The sequence below is a fragment of the Lissotriton vulgaris genome, chromosome 3_2 (assembly GCF_964263255.1).
Source record: "Lissotriton vulgaris chromosome 3_2, aLisVul1.2, whole genome shotgun sequence".
Taxonomy (NCBI): Eukaryota; Metazoa; Chordata; class Amphibia; order Caudata; family Salamandridae; genus Lissotriton; species Lissotriton vulgaris.
In genome coordinates, this window is record NC_141690.1 from 212,749,049 (window position 1) to 212,772,681 (window position 23,633).

Genomic DNA, 23,633 nt, shown 5'->3' on the forward strand with positions numbered 1-23,633 from the left:
ACGCTCCCAAACACCATCTCCGATCAGCCAGTCACGTCCTCGCCGCCGTCCCCCGCATCCGAAGAACGACAACAGGAGGAAGGTCCTTCTCCTACCTGGCCGCCAAGACCTGGAACTCCCTCCCGACCGACCTGCGCCTGACCCAAGACCACCTCTCCTTCAGGAAGAAGCTCAAGACCTGGCTGTTCGAGCAGTAGCAGCACCCCCTCCCACCCCCCCCAAGCGCCTTGAGACCCTCCGGGTAAGTAGTGCGCTCTATAAAGGTCTTGATTGATTGATTGATTGTATACTGCGGTGTCGTAGAGTGCAACAGTGCATAGTAGAGTGGTGTAGAGTGATGTAGCATGCAGTGGGGTAGTTTTGAGTGCAGTGGAAAAGAAGCAATATGGAAGGGGGCATGTGGGAGGGAAAAGAAGCTACATGCAAGGGGATATGGGAGACACAAGTACTTGGTCCATGCTCCAGGGGAGAGCCAAACACAAGAAGACATGACAAAAGTCTTGCAGTGCAATACAATACAATGTTAAGAACAGCCTTATACAGACCCCCCAAGGATTTCCCAATTTGAAAAAAAACGCAAAATATGCACTTTTGTAAACATTCTATGATTTTTTTTAATGTGCCCACAAAATATGCCAATAAAAAAGCATGCCATTCACCCTCTCTTTACTGACTCCGTGCTACCACTTAGCCGTAAAGGGAGGGTTCGCAATAGGTGCGTGTATCAAGAGGGAGAGAGAGGACCAGATAGCTAGTCCAGATCCCCGGTTTATATGTAGATTAATCAAAAAGAGACTAGCTATGGGATGGGGTGGTATGATGTTTACATTGTAAAGATCATGGTGACTCAGGTAAGTTTTGTTGGTCAGGGGTGGCACCCATTGGGTGTCTTAAGAAAGCCCTCACCCACCAACCTAGTTGGTGGCATGCTTCATCATCGGGCCCACCCAGTGACACCTAGCGTGTCCCGGGTGTGCTACGACGCCTGAATACAGCGGAGCAGGTATGTCACTGTGTGTGCGGTGAGGGATGTTAAGAAGGTGAGTTTAAAACGGCTTGGCGGGGGTCCCTGTACCCGGTGGGTAAAAGACTTTATTAACAGGGCCTCCGTCAGCGGTTAAAAATAAGGCTGTGGGACGCAAGAGGCGAGTTACGACCTCTCACGTCCTTTAGAATGTCAACATGTTTCAGCCAGTGCCTTATTGATATGCTGGCTTTCTTCAGGACAATAAAAAAGGGGTGTGGGTGTGATTAAAACTAGTGGGTGTGTAGTGTGGACTATGTGTCTACACGCCCTAAAGTGTATCTAACTGTGAGAGGGGGGATTCCCTTCTCAAGATCACGCTAGTTTTAAGTGGTGTCCTCTTCAAGGTACTTTGAAGTGGCAAAGGTTAGACCAGGATTACTGGTCGATACCGGCTGTAGACCTAGTGTGCCTCCTTCTTGGGTTCGCAATAGGCCAGCGCGCAGCAGAGGTGTTAAATTCCTCTGTCGCCTGCCTTTAAAATGCACAGAACCCCCTCTAGTGTGATTGGCCTGCAACCTGCCTGACACATGTATGTGCACCCTGCAGACTCTGCAGACCCTTAAAATGCTCTCCTGCCCGCCACCCTCTACTGCACTCCTATACCTGGCCCGCACTTGTCTTCCATCAACCCCTAACCACCCCATGTTTAATTTTTTTAATATGCCTTCATCCTTCTCTACCACTACCCCCTCCAGCCTGCTCACCACACCCCCATCCATATCCACCTCCCCACACCCCTGCTTCTACTCCACAGCAGTGACAGAGCATAGACCTTCAGTATTATTGGGGCAGGCACATTTTTTGCCCACCACGAAAATACCACAAATTTTGAGGTATTTCAATGTTCTCATACTTGCAGATTTTCTTCAGTTCCTTCATTTTCTCAGGATTCAGCTGCGGCTCTCCAGATGTGGTAAGTTCCTCCACCAATTCAGAAAGTTTCTGATCCATCTCTGGTTTGGTAATGGAGAAAAGTTGAATTAATATCTTTTCTTGCAAGGCATATATCCAAAACAGTTCCATTTAAATTCACTTTTGGAGACATACCTAGAACTCATAAACAAGGATGCAACATTCTGCTCTTCTAAAGGGAGACGTGCTTTTTAGACTTAGTTATAGAATTTAGTGAGTTTGCTCTCCAAACATAGAGAGATCTACCTATTTAGACTCAATTTCATTATTTGAGTGGGCGTTCCCTGCAAAAGTAGATGTTTGTCTTCAAAAAAATAGGTTTTGCACCCTCAAAAACTGAAATACTCCATCCTCTTTAAATCATGCACAGATCATTCAAGCCAAACTGACATAATCTTGGCTATTCACAAAGGTAATTTATACTTGTGAGTAAGTTACACATGTACGTTTACTCTTAGACTTTTGAGTAACTTTACTACTTTTGACTATTCACCATTTAGGAATGCAAAGTTGATTAAAAGTTAAACAGGGGTTGAGCCAAATTTATGATTTTAAGGTACAAGTTTAAAAACGGACCAGTAGTAAGTCCAGCACCACACATGGCTAATCACCTATACCACAACACCAACCCATAGGAAATAATAAAGGTGTGGACTTAAAATTGAACCCCGTAGAAAATAATGTTACATTATATTAACTTACTTCCACTTTTCAAATTAAAAAAAGTTAATATATATGTGAGCAAAGCAGGGTTTGCCGAAACGCGTTATGTGGACGTGTTTCATTAATAAAACTCTTTGCACATGAAACGGAGTCTATACCAGTCTTTGACTGATCTGAGCGGGCTGCCGGAAATAAATAAATATACACATATATATATATATATATATATATATATATATATATATATATCATCCAAAAAAGCTTCAAAGGGAAGGCCTCCAGGGAGGTGTAACAGCACCGTAGAGAGCAACACTCTGTATGCAAAATATAGTCCGTCCCAAACAAAAAGTTAAGTTGTTTCCAAAAAGTGAAGGTAGAGTGCACAAAATCAAAAAGCTAATTGCTCATACAACACCCATGGCACGTTCCTACCCTTTCCCTCTCTGCGTTATGGGCACACTGAGAACTTCTTTTGGTGCTTTGGTTCTTTTGGAATCTATGTTTTTTTGTGATGCTGGGTGACCACAACTGTGGTGACATTTTTAGTATTGTGGAACTGAGGGAGGTGGTTACAGATTTGATATCTCTTACAAGAGGCAATTAGATTTTTCTTGATATATTTTGATATTGTGCTATTATCTGAATTCAGACATCTCTAGGATTGCACCCCCTGATGTTTATTTCTCCCCTTGGGTCTTACCCTCACTAGCCCACTTGGGCATTATTCTAAGTTGCCTCATACATTTGTTTATGAATTTTACTTCAAGTTGAGGGGGGCCTAACTTGACAATGAGGAGGACCATTATGTGAGATAGCATTTACGATATAACAAGGACATGCAATACTTAATTTTTAATGTTGTTGGTTTTTAAAATTGGGAAGGAAAACAAGATAGAAAAACGGGCATGCACTGTATATTGATACTTTAATCAGGTTATTTACTGATTTTCTCACTTCTCATTGCACTGCCATATATGAATATGTTACATTAATTTGGCTTACATTTTCATGATATTGTCCATACGAATATAATATTACATGCTATATTTCATATTTTTATGTGATGTTTTGGGATCTGATAATATAGACAGAAATGTGCAACCTTGAAGTCCCCTTGTTTGTACAAAGTTATGTAGCCCTTTCAAGATGGCGCCTGTATGAATGTGCTCCTTTTTGGATGGTTACCCCCCCCCCACTTTATGCCTGACACATAATGCACTTTAAATTGATTAGACCTGGATCCCTGCCAATCCGGTTTCCAGGGCCTGTGTTCTTTCTTCAAACCTGTACTGTTCTACCCACAATTGGCACATCTCTGGCCACAGGTAAGCCCCTGGTAAGAGGTACCATGGGGACCAAGGGCACTGTAAACAGGGAAGGTCACGAAGGGCTGCAGCACCTATTGTTCCACCCCTAGAGGCCTTGCACCTACACATCCACGCACAGCCATTAAAGGCCACATGTTTTGGAGCAGAGAAAAGGGATAAGTCGAATGAGACACATCCCTGTGTGCTCTGCCTGAAACCTACTGCCTGTGGCTTAGGTAAGTCACCACTCTAGCAGGGTGCACTAGCTCTCAGGTGAGGGTACAATGTCATGAACCCTGTACCCCTACAGTGTCTCAGTCCATTCTTAGACATTGTAAGTGTAATAAAGCCATAAAGATTATATGGTCTGGGAGCTGGTCATTACAAAGTCCACAGCTCCATAATGGCTTTACTAAAACCTGGGAAGTTTGGTAGCAAACTTCTCAGCACATTAAACCCACACTGATGCCATTGTATGATTTAATGCAAAGTGCACTCACAGGGAATCTTAGAGATGCCCCCTGAAAAACAAACAGCCTGGTGTGGTTCCTGGATGGCTACCTGCCGTTTGCCACCACCAGACAGGTTTCTGGACCCCTGGGTAGAGGGCCTCCACTCTCTCTGTCCAGAAACAAAGCTCATCCTGAGCAGAGGTGTCATGCCTCCTCCCCCAGGATGGGCTTGCTCCACAAAGGGAAGATTCAAAGGCATGTCACATTAGTAAGCTGTTCCTGCCTTTTGTTGTCCCCAGCAACTGGCTCCCACCGGTTCTGACCCCCATCCTGAACCTTGCTTCCTCAATTCGAGAAAGAATGAAGGACAGAAGAGCTGTGCTCACCCAGGAAAAAGAGGATTCCAACTGCTTTGGGCCCAGCCCTACATTCCTGTCACGAACCCAACCTGACTATGGTGAAACCCTGGCTTGTCCAGCAACCTGCAGTCCCCTAGAACCCAGAGGACCTGCTCTGCACCCACCTTGAAAACTGTCTCCTGTGAGCACCGGATTTACTCAACAAAGACTCGTCCTCAGAATCTGGATCCAGGCCGCTCTGCAATTTTGCACCACTCTGCACCCGATGCCCACGGCCAGAGTTCGAGTGGCCCAACAACACGAGGCGTTCTCCCCAGCGATCCTGAACTGTGATCTGGTGGTGATCCTCGACCTCAAACTTAAAGCAGACCCCTGCATGCTCAACCTGAAGGGTCCCCACAACGGGGCTGGTAAGAATACGCGCCAAAAAAGACACCCATGCATCCGACGCTCCACGACCTTGGGTGGCCCAACGGATGGTGTTAAGGCAACCCCCCAAGATCCCAACTTAGCTCACCAGTCAGTGGTCGCCTTCAGGAAGCCTCCCTGTCCGAGCCTGCAGCACCTTTGCAGAACCAGAGACCTCAATTGGAATCCACATGGTCCCCAGCGCCTTGGCACTCTGCACCCAGTCACCCCTGTGCAGCATGTGGTGCAACTCCCATGCTGATTGTTGGCCACTGCAGTGTTGATCCTAACACCAGAAGCCTTGCTCCCAAGTCAAGTGGCCGGCTCGTAAGCAGTCCCTGACTAATGGCCACTTTAGCCTTATTAGCTAACAATGGGCCGCTGCACTCCGCACCCACCGCCCCAGTGCTGCTGATAGTACAATTTGAGTGCCTAACTGAACCTTGTTGATCCTTGGTTCTATCCCCCAAAACTCCCCCTCATAAGTAATTTACTTACCTGTTAACCGTTAATCCTTTTTTCCCCCCATAGGAATCATTGTTTCAAGTTTTGATTCCAAAAAATGTTTTATGTGTCGAGCTGAACTTTTTTATGAAAGATAAGAAACTATATTGCAAACCTGAAAAGTCTTAATTACCTTGTATTGTAGGATTCCCGAGAAGTTGATGTAATCCAAAAGTAATTTCTATGTAATGTAAACTGTTTTTAAAGCTTGTTAAAACCTGTAACTATTACAAATCTATTTCCAATTGCATTGCAATTTTTTACAATTGCAAGTACATTTTACCTACCTGTACCAAGTCCTGCTTGGTTCTGGAAATAAAAAATAAGTACACCTTTTTTTTTATACTTACCCAATTGGTCTGGATTCTGTCTCTGAGTGTGTGTAATCAGTCCTTAATTGAGTGAATGCAGTAAATGCTTAGCACACCCTCCTGATGGGCCTAACTGCTTGCCCACACTACCACAAAGAGAGCTGCTAATACTTATCTAATTTAGCCTATTCTATACTTCTGGGGACTCCCTGGACTCTGTGAACACTATACCTTACTTTGGTACAGTACATACAGAGCCAGCTTCCTATAGCGCCCATGGGTGTAAGTTTGTCCTTTCACTATGTCTATCACTAATGTTAGCTTAAGAGAGGAGGGATCTGTACTGCTGGTCATGTGATCAAAGCTGCAAGGTTGAAACATGTCAAGGGTGTTGTAAGAGCAATCAATTTTGATTTTTTACAGTCTACTTTCGATTTGTTGAAACAACTTTATTTTTTGTGTTGCAAATGTTGCAGTGATTATCAATGATGTCATAGAAGATGTCATGTGTGACATAATATGCGCAGCAATTAGCAATCCGTGAGGAAGTGTGGCTCACTGGTTAGAGCAGGCAGACCCTGAAGCAGAGGTCAGACCCGGGACCAGGGTTCGATTCCCGACGCGGCAGGGTGTTGAGCTCAAATGTCCACGGACTCGATAATTCTCGCTTCGGTGCCTGACCTAATCATGGGTTCACACTCTGCAACTCTGGGCATTAAGCTTGCTTAATCTCCACAACGGCCCCCCGCGGCGGGATGCCTGGCTTTCACCTTGGGGATGCCCTGTAGGGGCTATCTCACAGGGAAAAACCAGGACGGGTTCCCAAGGCAAGCGCGGAGATACCCCTTCGGGGGTCGATTCTGGCGCTATATAAGAAATGTAATAATAATAATAATAATAATAATGGCAAAGGGACGAGTTATAGTTACCTCAGGATATGACTAATAGTTACTTTAGACAACTGTAACTGATGAAATCCTGTGTTTTTTTAGTTTAAAACGTCACATTGTTACTGAACATTTCACCTAACTATAATGTTACTTTAATCTTTGTTTTTTTCCAGAGAACTTCTAGTGTTTTATTGATGTAAAGTAATTTTTATTACCATATGTAAATCCAACCTCCCTCCACGCATGGCGGGGTTGGGCACAGTGCCAGTCACTGTGGCTAACCAGTCGCAGGCAGCCAACCTCTTGCTGTGCACTGCCCTAGACCATGCATGGTGGGGGGCTGGCCACAGGACCTGCCCGAGGCAAACTCCACAGGCACCCAAACCATCACCCATCCTACATGTAAAACAGATCATCTTTCTCTAAAAATTATGAATAATTTTAATCAAATGTATATTTCAATAATGATTTAAAAATATTTAACAAAGTTGTCTGTGAGTCTTTCTTTTTATGTAGTTTAATGAAAAATAAAAGAAAGTGTTTGATCTACGTTTAATTTTACAACCCAAAATACGCAAGTGTTTGATCTACGTTTAATTTTACAACCCAAAATACGCAGTTGCTTTCATTATGTGTGTTTAATACAAAATTCAACTTGCCCCTAGGTGGCGCTGCAATCCAAACCATGCAGCAAAAGCTGTAGCCAGGTAAATGCTTTTGAAAAATAGCGTAAGTTCTCCTGGGGTTATGATTTCAATAACGCACGAGACTTGAACGACATTTCTGGTCTTCTAGGGAGATGTCCCTGCCGCTTCTAGGGACATATTCAAAAAACTAAATATATGTAAATAGCCCTCCATGGGCATTATGGGGCAATCCTTCAAGGAGAAGTGAGTAATACATTTACTTTTATTGTTTTTCTGGGTGTCCCAGTGACACCTAGGGCACCAACGTTTTTTAAGGGCCAGCGGGGGGAGCCAAAGGGCCCCTGTGACCCTACAGGTTTCACAAGGCAACGCAGGAGCCGGCTTGGTTTTGTTTTTTTATCCACGGGGTGCCCATACCATTTTGATGTTTGGGGACAGCGGCCACCAGTGCATTTTTATCTTTTTATTTAACTATATAGTGGCATGTCCAGGTGCCCACCTGGACCACACCACGCCCCCACAGCTTCTCCCTCATTAGGGGCTGCGTGAGGGGAAGCCCATTCCCCCCACAGCCCGCAGTCTCCCTTGCTTTCATCCAAATAAGAATCCATCATGTTAAAGTTAGTTGTGTAATGATTTGCCAGTTACAGAAATCTTGAGAAATAGGGTAGGTAGCATCTGTGCATTTAGACTTACGGAACTCTTTATTAGCACACTTTACATTGGGAAATCGTTTGGAATAGTACTGTTTTTTGCCTTTTTGATTGTAGAAATATTTGGTTGTGTCTGTGCAGGCACATCTTGAAGCTGGTTTGTTTTGAGCCAGTTGCGTTAAAGTTTACCAATTTGTTTTTTGATGTTTTATTATTCTGCATTTATCCAAGGGGCATGCTTTCTTTGTTATGCATATATGTTTTCAGTGGGATTAGGAGATCAAAAGCCTTCTTGAGATGTCCTTTAAATTTAGCTTGTTCCGAGGTCAAGATTTAGTTGAGGGCAGGATGATTTTAGTCGGGGTGAGTTTACGTGTTCTGTGTAGGAAGGCAAAGAGGTAGTGGTCTGACTAAATAATTGTTTGTGTAAGAATGCCCAGCCAACTAGATTTACTTAGAAGAGTCGGAATGTCATGGTCTATATGAGCTATATTTTGTACACCAGAAATAGTTCAATATACCCATTGCAAGACCTATATTGAAAGAAACAAGCATTTAAAAATAACTAAGCAGAAGTATTTGTGTGCATTATTCTTAGGTAATGAAGACATAAAATGATTCAGTTTGAATCATACTAATATTTAAGTATCAGTCATAAGTAGAAGCAGGATGTTATTACACATACGGCGCCATTCTCATGTATGAGAATGGATGGTGCTTAAAGTGTAATGACGTCTGGCCTTTTTTAGGTCTCGGACCTAAAGGCTGCGCTTGCGCAGTCTGGGGTCGGAGATTTAATGACCCTTAGTAGGAACCCGCCTCCCTGCCCTGTCTCTCCTCCATTGGCTGGCTTCCTAAACGGAGGCCAGCCATTGGAGGAGAGAGCCCTCCCCTCCAAAGAAGCTCCGTCGTTTTCGGATTTGGGGGCGTAAGTCTTGCTGTTCTTTAGACAGTGACGTCTTCCGTCACTCAGGACAGCAAAACCACGCCCCCGAACCCGAAAATTTTCAGAAGCTTTTGGCCGCCATTGTTGCCTGTCCAGCACCGCAGTGAAGGTGAGCCGTTTTCCTGCCTACCCCGGCCGTTGCAAACAGCGCTTGAGCCCACGAGCCTGAGGGCAGCACGCGCAGAGCGCTCCTCGTGCTCCACCCCCCCGCCCCCCATTGTCGGCGCCGCCTCACGCTGCTTTCCTCCCTCCTAATCCTCTGGCTGGGCTCTGATCGGCAGTTGTGAGTGTGGGGGGTGCCTCCCAAGAGCTGCTACAAGGCTAAAATTAAATGTGCAGGTGAGCGCCGTTCAGGTCCGCGCCGTGTGAAGCTACGCGAGCTACGAGGCCCACACGGCACAGCGTCTGGGGAGGCAGCTGCGAGTCACGGGGATCAGCCAGGCAGGCACTCTGCGGCTCCTACCCTGTTACTGCTCTGAGTGCGAACCCTCCCTGTGTCCCTAAGTACTCCCAGGCTGTTAGTGACTGTTCCCTATCAGGCAGTGGCTGTTTCTTATGATTGTTCCCTGAACGCCTGTGCCCGTTCCCTGCTTGTGTGTGCTCCTCTTCCCTCTCATAGCGTGCTCCCTGTGTAAGTGTTTCCTGGCTCTGACAACCCCACGGTGAGTGTCGCCTGCTTAGCTCGGATTGTGACTGTTCCCGTCTGAACAAACCTCCTGCATCTGTCCCTCTTCTAGAGCATGCTGCTTGCGGGACCCTCAAGCCCGGAACCTGAGAAGCCTTCACGCTCAGAGCCTGCTGCCCGCGGGACCCTCACTCCCAGAAACGGCTTGCTGCCTGCGGAGCCCTCTCCCCTCCACGCCCTGTATTTTGCACTTGCCCAAGCTCACACTGTTGCTCTCCTGAACATCTGTGACTGCTGAGGCCAGTGCTCTCTCTACAATAAAACGCAACGTAAAACTGACCCTTACTCGAGACTGAGCATGTGGCGCATCGGAGAGACGACAATGCACTTTTATTTAAGGAATGCCAACCCCTGCCTTTATAGTCTGTCACGAGGTGCTCACAGAGACTGACATCCCATACTCCTCGAACCCAACACCCTCTCCTTCGCATCCAGTGCTCTTTTCGCATTAGTCCTCCCCACTCCAACACCTCTTGAGTTTCACATTCCTTCTCTCCAAGCCTGGACCACCCTACTATAGGCAAGCCTTCTCTTACTCCCTGATGCGTTCGCCGTTTGGAAGAACGCTCTATTCTAGAGGCCGACACTCTCGCCTCAAGCCTCACATCCCAGCAAGAAAATGACACTCACCCCTGAAGCCTGACACAGACGTCTCTAGCAATCTAAAATTCTATGCCTGACACCCTCCTCCTCTATTGCCCAGCAATCTCCCCTCCTGCAGTTTAACACTCTTAGCTTCTATAGTTTGGCACACTCTCACTCCTCCTGTAGCCCAGCTATTTCCCTCCGAGCCTGGCACTCCACCCAGGGCCCTGCAGTCTCCGCGGAGCTATGCTGCTGCCCCCATTACTGTGTGCCCCCGATCTCTTCACTGGTCATTGTATGTGCCCTCTGGTTGCCCCCTGTGCCCGCCCACCTCCCCTTGCCACCCGCATCTCACCCTGCACTATGTCAAGCAAGCAGCAGCCATACAGGGGGCCCGAAGTGAGCTGCTGCGTCAAGTACTCCCTCTTCGCTTTCAACATCATCTTCTGGGTGAGTGTCCCGCGTGCGGTGGTGTAATGCGTGCATTGGGCGTTTCGTTTATTTCTTGTTATTTTATATAGCGCGAACATGGCTCGAAGGCATCGGGGCGCTTTCCAACAGTAGTATACTACAAGGGTACAGCAAGTTACATCTACAGTAACTACGTTCAGACATACTGCCTCGGCAGCTGCGACCAGATGTTTACTGTGTTGCCTGGTAGTTGCGTCCTTTGTGCGGGGGGGTTGGGGTATGAGAGTCTGTTTTTGAGGGACATTGTTTTTGTGTGCATACCCGCCATGTGACCTCTTGTCACGTGCTCTATCTTTCCCTTTATAGGATTTGCAGCGAGCGGTGGGTTGCATGCTGGGACTTGCAGTTTTATGTTTAGGACGAGCATAAAAGGAGCACCAGCATATAGAGTGGATTATACCATCAGCACTTGGAAGTGTCTCACATCACATGGCAATGGGCCCCCTGTGATCTGTGTGTGTTTTCATGCGTGTGCTCTGTGTGCAATGTCGGGAGCACCATGTGCTGTCTATGTGGGAGCAAATGTGCCTGTGGCAATAGCGTGCAAAGAACTGCGCGCTGCAAGAGGGGGGCGTAACCAGAGGTGTGAATCTGTTTGTTATGTAGATTAGGAGTGTATTGCGTGTGTGAGGAGAGAGCTTGTGCTATGCATAGGAACAACAGATGTTTGTGTGGTGAGCATGCGAGCTAAGCTGCAGAGTGGCGTCGTGACTACTTGAGCCAGTCCTGGAGTTTTAGACAATTGCATGTTGTATTCCCGGAGTTCTAGTTTATTTTTCATTATTTCAAGTACGTGTTCTAAAATCTCAACATACAGTGCTGTGAGATATATAAAAAAAAAAGCATTGCCAACGGTAATCTGGTGTTAATGTGCTAATCTATGCAAATACAAGAATGTGGAATTGAGCTTTTCACAAATTGCAAGAACACATAATTGGCACATTAAAGCCAGGCATATTGGGTTTACCAAGACTGGGATGTGTGGGGCTCTGTGTGTGTGGGGCTCTGTGTGTGTGTGGGGGGGGGGGGCTCTGTGTGTGTGTGGGGGGGGGGGGCTCTGTGTGTGTGTGGGGGGGCTCTGTGTGTGTGTGGGGGGGCCCTGTGTGTGTGTGTGGGGGCTCTGTGTGTGTGGGTGGGGGGCTCTGTGTGTGTGGGTGGGGGGCTCTGTGTGTGTGGGAGACTCTGTGTGTGTAGGGGCTCTGTGTGTGGGGGGGCTCTGTGTGTGTGGCTCTGTGTGTGGGGGGCTCTGTGTGTGGGGCTCTGTCTGTGTGTGTGTCTGGCTCTGTGTGTGAGCGGGGGGCTCTGTGTGTGTGGGGGGCTCTGTGTGTGGGGGGGGGCTCTGTGTGTGTGTGGGGGGGGCTCTGTGTGTGTGTGTGGGTGGGGCTCTGTGTGTGTGTGTGCAGGGGGCTCTGTGTGTGGGTGAGGCTCTGTGTGTGTAGGTGGGGGGGGGGCTATGTGTGTGTGGGGGGCTCTGTGTGTGGTGGGGGGGCTCTGTGTGTGTGTTGGGGGCTCTATGTGGGTGGCTTTGTGTGTGTGTGGCTCTGTGTGGGTGTAAATGCAATAAGTCATGCATTTGCGAGCGATTAACCTAATGCCAATGCCATGTATTTAACGATTAAGCTATTGGCAATGTAAATGGCAATGCCATTTATTTAAGATTTTTTTTTTTTTTTTTAAAAGGTCATGAGCAATGCCAATAGCTCTACCTTTGATAATGCCGAGACCATTGCATTGTAAATGCTTGTATAGCCTTGACACACATCAAGTTGGTCTTTACTGGCCCTGAGCAGAACAGCGGCAAACAACCTTTTGACGTTCAAAAGAGCAGTTGAAGGCTAACTCCAGAAGTCCAGCTCCAACTACACCAGCAGACAGGACAGCAGAGGCACCCTACTTCCGCATCAGGCAACACCAAAAGAGCAACTCTACCACGCTAGACTTAGTTGCCATACAGCAGGGCTATTCCCTTCACAGGTAAATCCAGCTGCACTGCACGCCCGGGCAAAGCGCTGTCTGCGTTTACTCACCTGCCTTCCTCGGACAACCCAATCGCTCTGAGGAGTGAAATCATGGACTCCCCTGTGTCTCGCTGCTGCCACCGAGCGCCTCCTAATCAGGAGGAAGCATAAAACCCACCACCAGCCCACATCGCTAGACTGTCCGTAATTCAGTCTGTCAGTCATAACAACGGAATAGTAGGAGTAAGTAAATCGTCTTCATAAAAATCGGCCAAATTCGGCGGCCATTTTGAAGTGTTTAATTTCTTACATAACATGGGCGACAATGTTCTCAATTATAAAATATATACTATTTTTTCAACATAGCCCGTTTTTAAAAAACGTATTTGGAATTGGATTACTAAAGTATATTTTAACATGCAGTTAGAATGAATGAATTATGTATACAAAATAAATTTACAAAAACTATATCACCCCAAGTTCATGAGATTTCCGGTGGCAGACTCGCAACGGACCTTATTCGTTAGTATTACATTTGTATCTGTTGATCAGTGCTAATGACGCTTGGTCACATTCTGGACACAGTGAAGCAAATGTTACTACAAAGTGGGTTTGTGCCTCAGAGAAGCTAACCTATGATAAAGAGAGGAGAGGAGGGGGGGGGGGGGGGGAGGGTGTGTCTTCGGCGAGAGTAAACATAAAGAAAGGACACAATAGCATGAGGCTATGGGTTGCCGAGCAGCTCCTGCAGCCATCTTACAGTGTGCCGGGAATGAGGAAAATCGGTAAGTGAATCCGTCACACTAAATTGGTATCCACCGTATAATCTGACATAAGGTATTCCAAACTTCAAGAAATTGTTGCTCAAATCCGGGGTGACAATGTATTCAGCTATGCTGGGTGCAGTCGTCACAGGAATACTGAAAAAGTAATCCTTAACAACTAAGAAATGCTCTCCAGTGAGTATGTGCTGCAGTCTTCCATTGATGCACGAGGAGACACATTTGTAGTGGCAAGCCTATGACTTATCTGACAAGTGTCAATCATCTTTTAGACCAGCTCATCCAAAAAAACAAACTGTATTTATTTTAACCCCTTCGCTGCGGCGGTAATTCCGCCGCAGCGCTGGGGGGGGGGGGAGGAGGGGGGGAGTCATGAGCATGGGAGGGGTTAAAGTATTTATTTATAAAGTTTTATATAACTCGAACATGACCTAGAGGGTATCAGAGCGCTTTACATTACAACGTACGGAGAAGAGGTAGATAGTAGTATATACAATAACATATATTGCTACCAGTAACATAAGGTTTCACATTGTATCTTTTCTTGTAGTAGCCTCAGTGGCCATACATGCCAACATTTTAAAAGAGGTACCCTCCTTTTCGACGACCCCAACTAACTAAAGAGATACCTAAGGGGACCAGAACCAGAGAACATGGAGGCACAGAGCCCAGGAGCAAAGAGAAGAGCCTCGTCAGATGCTGCAGAAGGCGGAGAGGAGTAAAGCCTACCTAAAAAGTCACTGGATCACTTCTGCCCCGAGCCAGCGAGCACTGGTTCTTTGTATATTTTATATCTCCTTTTTAGCATTGATGCCACACCTACCTCAACTCGGAAGAGTGAAGATAATGAACACTTACTACAACGCAGTACAGCGCTAGCACAACTGTAGCACGCAATCTCTGCCTACCTCAGTCTTTTTCAGACAAATACAAGCGTGACGACACGACCAGACTCACCCCGAGAGAGGGGAGGAGAGGAAGAAGAACACAACAAACTACCTCACAAACATTCGCAGCAGACCCGGAAGACGCAGCAGTGAAACCATATCCTTTTTCTTTCCAAGAAACTATCGAACTAAGGCGGGGAACTCTATGCAAGGCATTGTGGGACAAGGGCTTTCTTTCTCCTTCCAGCATAGACAAGGACTTGGGGGGAGGGAGAAAGGGAGGACTCTTGCTGTCACACGCTCAGAATTAAAAAAACGGGGAGAGGGGGAGGGAGGGAGGAGGACCGAGGGGAGGGGGGATGTGGGGGGAAGAGGGGGAAATCGCGAACGAACACCACAGTACAGAAGCATGCAATACTTTTTTTCTATGTCTTTATTATCTCTAAATCCCAACACTTACTAAACTATAGCCCAGGGGTGGCATCTCCTTGCGAGAAGCACAAACCAATTGGGCCCACAGCAAGTAACCTGGAAGACCCACAGACAAATGGCGACACCAAGAAACCACCATGAGCACATCAACACAAACAGCCAAGCCAGCCACAAACCTCAAAGTAGTGTCCTTAAATGTCAAGGGCTTAAACCACCCTTTCAAACGGAGGAAGACGCTCGAATATCTAGCAAAACTGAAGGGAGACATCTATGTATTACAAGAGACCAAGCTCTCACAAGAAGAAGCCACACACCTGAAAGCGAGGTGGATAGGGGTAGTCTTCTGCTCACCAGCAAAGAATAAGAAGCGTGGAGTAGTCACAATAGTAAGCAGGAAGGCCAACATGACCCTGGTAAAAACACACACAGATGAAGAAGGCAGACTGCTACTTACGAGTCTGAAAAGGGGAGACAAAACAATACACGTAGCCAACATATACAAACCAAACTCGAATGATAAAGAATTTTGGGAAGATGTTACCACAAGACTATCAGAAACTCTCCAAGAGGACCTTCTCCTCGTGGCGGGAGACATGAACCAAGTCGTAGACCAAGCAACAGACAGACACCTTCACTGACCAAGCCACGACACCCACAATCCCAACATTCTGAAAGACGTGTGCACCAAGCTTCAGCTCACAGACCCATGGAGGCTACAACACCCTGATGCACGAGAATACACCTTGTACTCACACCCGCACAACTCCTATAGCAGCATAGACTACATCCTAATGTCCAACACGCACTCTCACCTGATCGACCACACAGAAATAGCGCCGATAACCATCTCAGACCATGCGCACATCACACTCTCAATGAGCGGGAAACACAACGATAAACCAACCAGCCGATGGAGACTGAACAGCGATATCCTACAAGACCCAGGCAACATAAAAGAAATCGAAGGAGCCATAAAAGACTATTTGGATCTCAATGACAACGACGAGGTGGAGAAAAGCACCATCTGGGACGCCCTAAAGGCAACAATCAGGGGGAAGCTGATAAACATCAAGGCCAGAATAAACAGAGTCATAAACAAGAAGATAAAAGAACTAGAAGAACAAATAGACCTCTTGGAGAAAGGCCATTGTGCAAACATCACGGACAAAAACACACTAACTACTTTAACAAAGAAAAAATACGAGCTCAACAAGATCCTGAGTGAGAGGGCGGGTACTTGGATAAACAAATTCAAGGCCATAAATCTATGCTCAGCCAACAAGGCAGGGAAACAACTGGCATCGTACCTGAAAGCAAAGCAGAGGCAGCACTCAATCGCAGCAATAACAGACAAAACCAACAAATCACAAACGATGAACAAAGGATCCTAGAAGTCTTCAGACTTTTCTACCAGGAACTATACAGTGCAGACACGAACCTGAACGCCGACGGAGGGAAGAACCTGCTCAGTAGAGTCAACCTGCCAGCACTGACAACCGAACAAAGTGAGGTACTCGAGGAGGACATAACTGATGCGGAAATCGAGGCGGCAGTCAACCAACTGGAACCGAACAAAGCACCGGGGCCAGATGGATACACCGCAGCCTTCTATAAAAAATTCCTCAGACACCTGGGATCAACCATGGCTGAGACTTTCACTCACTGTATCCGCAGGGGACAATGACGGACTCAATGGCAGAAGCAAACATCATCGTGATCCCCTAAGAAGGGAAAGACCGCAATTCCCACAAAACTATAGACCCATATTACTCATCAATGTGGACTGCAAAATCTACAACAAAATAACCAGCGTCAAAATCAGAAACAAAACGGTGAAGCTGGCAGCATACGCAGATGACGTTCTCATTACAACCACAAAACCGACCACATCAATCACAGCCCTAATGGAAACCATAGGAGACTATGCAGCTGCCTCAGGGTACAAGCTCAACAAGGACAAATCTGAGTGCAAGCCAATGAACATATATACTACAAGAGCGGTACTGGGACAATCGGGCCTAGCCTGGCAAACAAAACCCCTCAAATACCTAGGCCTACTGTTCAGGAGAGACCTGAGAACAACCCTAGAACACAATGAAGAAGCCACCCTGAAAAAGATAAAGGAGAGACTAGACCTCTGGTCGCCCAAACACATCAGCTGGTGGGGTAGGGTGGAAACAATTAAAATGATGGTGACTCCAGCCGTCAACTATACACTCAGCATGCTGCCCCTAGCAATGACAGACCACTTTCACAAGAAGCTTGACAAACTAATAAACAGATTTATATGGAGAGACAAGAGACCAAGAATCAGTCTGCAGAAGCTGAGACTGACGAAAGACCTGGGTGGGCTAAACATAATGAACTTCAAACACTTTTCAACAGCCTGCCCAGCAAAGCAGGGAATTTTCTGGGTTACAAACACACAAGACTACGTACCGGAGTGGCTAGAAGTGGAAAGGAACGTCCTGGGGGGACTAAACCCAATAGCATTGCTCACAGCGAGCAAACACCCTCACAGGCTAACCCCATCATCAGACACACCAAAGAGGCCCTACTGAAGGTGGACAAACTAATTGAACAGAGGATCGGGGGAACCAACTGGGAATCGATCTGGTACAACTCAAGGATACGATACCAGGGCAAGACATTAAACAACGAAACATGGATAAAGGGAGGAATCACCGCCCCAAATCAACTCGAAACGAAAAACTCCCCCATCACATACCAGAATCTGAAACAAACCCACGACCTCCCAGACATAGAACTGTACACATTCCTAAAAATAAAAACAGCCACAACGAAGGCGAACCTAAGCAAAACACCGCCAACCATCATCAAGTACACGGACAACCTAAACGCCACAGGCCACCACACAGCAAAAATCTACAGACTACTGTGCCCCCAATCTTCCAGGCTGAACAAGAAAGCGATGAGCACATGGGAAGCACTAACAACAAGACAACTAAGCGATGAGGAAAAAAGCAAGTTGTGGAATTCAGCCACAACTAACAAGGTCACGCCGCAACTTGCGCAAACGAAATTCTGGCTTCTTCATAGAGCCTACTGGACACCGACGAGACTACACAAAGCAGGCATAAGAGACACTGGAACATGTTGGAACTGCGACAAAGAAAGTGGAAGCTTGGAACACCTCATTTTCAAGTGCCACAAAGTCAGGGTCTTCTGGAACAATGTGAACAATTTCATCAACGCCGTCATAGGCAAAGATATAACAATCAGTTTCGTCGGTCTAGCTACAGGATTCATGACCTACTGCCTAGAGAACAAGGAGGAAAGAGACCTAGTGGACATCCTACTGACAGCTGCAGTGAAAATCATACTAACAAACTGGAAGGACACGGCCAAAGCTACCTTCAAAAATTGGATAAACTGGGTCACCTTCCTCAGAGGCGCAGATAACATCACGGCAAATTCTCGAAGGAGCACAACGCCAAAAACGACATGTGGGAAGCCCTCGACGCACACTTGCGTACACGCCGGACCTAAAACCCACAAACCCACCCCCACACCCCCCAAACCCCCTCTCTCAGCTTCTCAGCTCTCTCCAGAGGGGGTAATAATGCATACTAAAAGTCGTGCCAAGCATGTACCCCAACTAGGTATACAGCGCACACCCAACCAATCCCCAAAATGTATACCCCCCCCCTCTGTATTGCTCTGTACTGTTTGTATTTTTCTGATATGCAATTTTATGTTTTAATGAAAAACAATTGAAATAAAAAATTTTTAAAAAAGAATGTATTTTCCCGAGGCAGGAGACAGCCAAAATAAAGCCATTTTTTTCTCCAATAATCAGGAGTCTCCAGCCTGAATTGGGTCTATTGGCATGTATGTATGTGGCCTCTGTGCCTCAATGAACCTCATGGGGTAGGTCAACCTCCTGTCGCATTACTGTCATATTTTTGGAATCATCAATCATGTAAACCTTGGGAGCAGGCCATGACAAGCAAGTTTCCCACAGGTCAAAAGGCTAAGGCCAGTGTTGGGATGGAAAAGTCCCCTGCATGGTGACAGACATGGACCCCAGTCCTGAATATCCCAGCAGCATGGATGTCTAGTACCAAGTTTTGGTCATGAGCAAACACGGACATGCCTGTGCGCCATGACCTAGGCCTGTTTCATGTTGGTGTGGTCTTGTTAGACAGTAGCGGCGCTCCAATGGTTACACTCTTACTTGTAGAGGATTACAGTGCTTGCCAGGTGTTAAGTTACAGGTGCGTAGTGGTGGCATCACAACCATTTTTTTATAGCAATCAGTGGTGTGAACAGGCCGTGTTACCTGTATCATAGGAGTGGTGCATACCGGCCCAATCATATAAAGGTCGGGGCTGTGTACTTAACTTATCCCGGTCTATATGATGTCTGTATGTAGCGCTGTGCAGCGTGTGATGCTTGCGTGTGCGTGCTGTGTTGTTTGTGTGCCTAAGGATTGTACATGACATGGAGGTCTGTGTTTCCATTTTGGAAGCCCAGTTCCTGGAAACGCTAGGTGGAGGTGAAGACTGCAACACCCTAGACCGGGAAGAGCAGAGCTTCCTCTGTGCACATTGAAGGTCACTTTGATTCAAGAAAGACTTACTGGTCAGTAAGACCTCTGCCATTGTCAAGAAAGATGTTAAATCTGATGAGGTTGACACTGAATGGCGAGGGAATCATAATAGAAGGGAGGGATTGGCCCTTTTAATCTCTGTAAGGCATATTTCAATGGAGGCGGACAGCCAGGTGTGATACCCAGTTGCTCCATTGGCCAATGTGTTAGATCAAACCGAACTGCAGATGCTCCTGCTGTAGCTAACTGCCGCTTTGACAAAGGCCTGGACAGAGGAGAGGATGATGGAGCAAGTATTCGCACTTTACGCGACTTGCTTGAATTCATGAACCTCAAGTAACCTTAACTCTGTAATCAATTTGTTTGTCTCACTAATATTGCACATTTTACACTACACGGGGTGTCCCAGAGAAGCTTGCTTATGTGTTTACTAAACAGTAATAACGCTTGCCTTTAAAATGGTCGCTGCTTTGCGGGAATTTAGTCTGCGCATGAGTTGGTCATACCCATGAGTTGAGTTGAGTTGAGTTCTGGAGGGAACTTGTTGCTCATGCGCAGTATTGCTAAAATGGCCACTTTGTTTTCTCACATGCTCCGTGCTTGCATTGCCGCTTTTGCAAAGCTGTCTGTTCTGTCTAACTCTTAATGCTATCTATACTAATATAATAAAGAGAGAGCCCAAACCTTTGAGGCGGGTAATCTCAGGAACCACAGCACCAATCACAACACCCAATTGAGCGTTGGAAAGGGCAGTTGCAGCAGAAGGAAATAGGCTATGCAGACGCCCACCATATACATTTAAAAAGTAAAAGAACCGTGCCAGCAAAGTAGCCCCTTATGGGCGTGTCTGCGTTGTGCTGTGGGCGTGACAAACCCTGGGGGCGTGTGGTACGTTCCGCCCTTCATGCCATGTCTCATATCGTGTGCTGTGGGCGTGTGCGGGGCGCGGGATTACGGAAAAAAAAGCAAGAGTTGTGCCCAATATTCCATTGTTTTTTCTTCCCAGGTTCTGTACATTCCAGCTCCGGGTGTGCTTGCCCCGCGCTCCCAGTGATGTGCACCTGCTTTACTGTATGGAGGTCAGGCATGGCGCTATTCCCAAGGGCCGGATGGAGCGGAAACAGGGGCCATTGTGCAGGAAATGTAATCTCGCCTTAACTTCCGGTGACGCCTGAAGCGCACATTGGAGATTTTCCACTTCTGTTGCACACAGGCCTCGTGCCACGCACATCCGGACACAAGGCCCGCCTCCACGAAAATGGCAAGAAAGGGACTATCCCTCCCCCGGGAATATGTGATGATATTCCGCAAACCAACATCCCACATACCATCACTCCACAATTTTTATAACCGGGGAATATTACTCCGCAAAGACATAATTTCTAAAACTTTTACAACGCATATGACTTTATCACGCATGCCATTATAACGCAAATGCATGTGTGGTAAAGTCATATACATTGTAAAAGTACATTATTAAAACATCAAATATATGTTTGTATATATGTGTATTTATATATATATATATATATATATATATATATATACACATTTTTTAAATTTAATTAAAACATTTATTCTTTTAAATTGCATTATTTATATTATTTTTATTTATTATTTTATTGTATTACCCTTTACACCCTAAACACTAATCCCACCCTGCTCCCTTTAAATACCCCTGCACCCCATAATCATAACCCACCCTTACTCCTTAAAATACCCCAACACCCTTAAACACTAACCCATCTTAACCCTATAAATATACCCTGTACCCCAAAACCCAAACCTATCCCTAAACCCTAAAAATACCCCTGTACCCCAAAACCCAAACCTAGCCCTGAACGCTAAAAATACCCCTGTACCTCAAAACCCAAACCTACCCCTGAACCCTAAAAATACCCCTGTACCCCAAAACTCAAACCTAGCCCTGAACCCTAAAAATACCCCTGTACCCCAAAACCCAAACCTACCCTGAACCCTAAAAATACCCCTATGCCCCAAAACCCAAACCTACCCTGAACCCTAAAATACCCCTGTACCCCAAAACCCAAACCTAGCCCTGAACCCTTAAAATACCCCCTGTACCCCACAACCCAAACCTACCCCTGAACCCTAAAAATACCCCTGTACCCCAAAACCCAAACCTAGCCCTGAACCCTAAAAATAACCCTGTACCCCAAACCTACCCCTGAACCCTAAAATACCCCTGTACCACAAAACCCAGACCTAGCCCTGAACCCTAAAAATACCCCTGTACCCCAAAACTCAAACCTAGCCCATAACCCTTAAAATACCCCTGTACCCCAAACCCAAACCTACCCCTGAACCCTAAAAATACCCCTATACCCCAAAACCCAAACCTAGCCCTGAACCCTAAAAATACCCCTGTACCCCAAAACCCATACCTATCCCTAAACCCTAAAACTACCCCTGTACCCCATAACCCAAAACTATATCTGAACCCTTAAAATACCCAAACACCCCAAAACATATACCTCAGAACTCCAATACATATACCCCTATACCCATACTTACCTCATCCAAACATTTAAAAAAACATGCTTTTACCATTCATGCATTTACAACGAATTTCGTTGTAAATGGATGCATGGTAAAAGCATATAAAATGTAATGCCATGCGTTATAATGGCATTGCGGAATCATGGTACTTTCGTAATGAAAGTATGGGGAGTGATGGTATGCGGAAAGAAAGTTGCGGAGTAATGGGTGTTTACCCTCCCCCGGTAAGTACATTGGTGGCACGGCGGCCCACATCTCCAGCAACATACTCATATTTTTTCACCACCCATTTGAAAAATGCACATGTCTCTCTCATTGATGGCCAGCACCGACATACACTTTTAGACACACCTCCTGCCACAAGTTCTAGAATTGCGAACTTTAGAGCTGGGGAGCTACGTTCGAATCTCGGCATCAGCTCAACATCCTGTGATTCCAGGCAAAGCGCTTTGTCTCCTCGTGCCTACCACAAATGAATGTGTTCTTCTGTAATGTAAATTATGCTCATGCGATGTTGTCGAGTTTGCGCTGTATAATATTGCAAAGAAAAATAAAGTAGGGTAACTCGAGTTCACACACTACTGAACGCGCACTCTTAAGTGCATCAGCAGTGCACTTTGAATCTGAGCTTTTCACAGGCCTGTCACAGATAAGAAATGCTATCAAAACAAATTCCTACAAAACAATATACTACTGGCCGGCAGCAATTCATACCCGGACAACGTCGGGACGGGCTGCTAGTAGTATTATAAAGTAAGGGGTGTAGTATAGCCACTCACGGTATACAGTGTATTATTTTTTTTCTGTGTTTCTAAAATTGTTTTCGCTTACTTTTCATGTATCGTTCTCCGTGGGCCTGATAGGCGCTTGCTACTCCATATTTGAAGCTCCTATGGTCCCAGTCACATGATGGGGGGGAAATGAACCTGGCCGCAGTGGAAGTCAGCCAGCTGGTAGCCAAGGCTAAGATGTTCATGAGAACGCGACCTGCAACCCAGCAAGACGAAGCTGAACTGTACCTGCACTTGCTACATTTGTATAAAATTTACAGTGTACCCTATTGTCTTCTAAAATCCTCATACCATGGGAACTGGAATGTAAGGGGTGGGTTTGAAAATGAATATTAAGCCTGAGAAAGTGTAAATTTTAGGAGGTACCATGACCTAACCTCCTCCCTTGCCCAATCAGAATTTAGGGAACCTTTCACTTGCAACATTTGTGGGTGGTACATTGACCCGAAAACAGTATAATTAGCCTAGGTTTAGCTAGAGAAATTGTCCGACTTGTCCGAATAGCTGACCTGTCACTGACCCAACAAACTCTATAGGTGATTGATACAGAGAGCTGCGGAGCACTCTGTCCGTAATTTCCACAGACTCAGTCGGGGTTTGGGAAACCTTAAGTGCTGGCGAAGCACTTTGATGGGAGATTCGAGAACCCAATCGGGGTTATTGGCAGATTCCTTGCAGAGAGGGGGTAGCGCAGGCGTTGCATTCGAAGCTGCAGGTGTTGGTCGTACCCGTTGGTGAGCCCAGTCCTGATCCAAATCCTGGGGTTATCCTGTCCTGACGGTCCATGAGCTGTACCTGCTCGCCTACTGGCAGCCAAGTCCTTGAGGGTCCTTTTCCCGCCTTTTCCAACTGACCCGTGGCCAGGGTTAG

General features: G+C 46.3%; 1 protein-coding gene across 1 annotated transcript in view; it reads right to left on the minus strand.

Moving 5' to 3' along the window:
* Positions 1-13,040, minus strand: part of UVSSA (UV stimulated scaffold protein A) — a 287,721-nt gene extending 274,681 nt beyond the window's left edge. Inside the window, exons 1-2 of the mRNA XM_086964233.1 lie at positions 12,848-13,040; positions 1,881-1,980 (exon numbers count right to left, since the gene is read on the minus strand). Coding sequence (XP_086820359.1) covers positions 1,881-1,978 — 98 coding nt within the window. The 5' untranslated portion in view covers positions 1,979-1,980; positions 12,848-13,040. The remainder of the gene's footprint in view (positions 1-1,880; positions 1,981-12,847) is intronic.
* Positions 13,041-23,633: the final 10,593 nt, after the last annotated feature.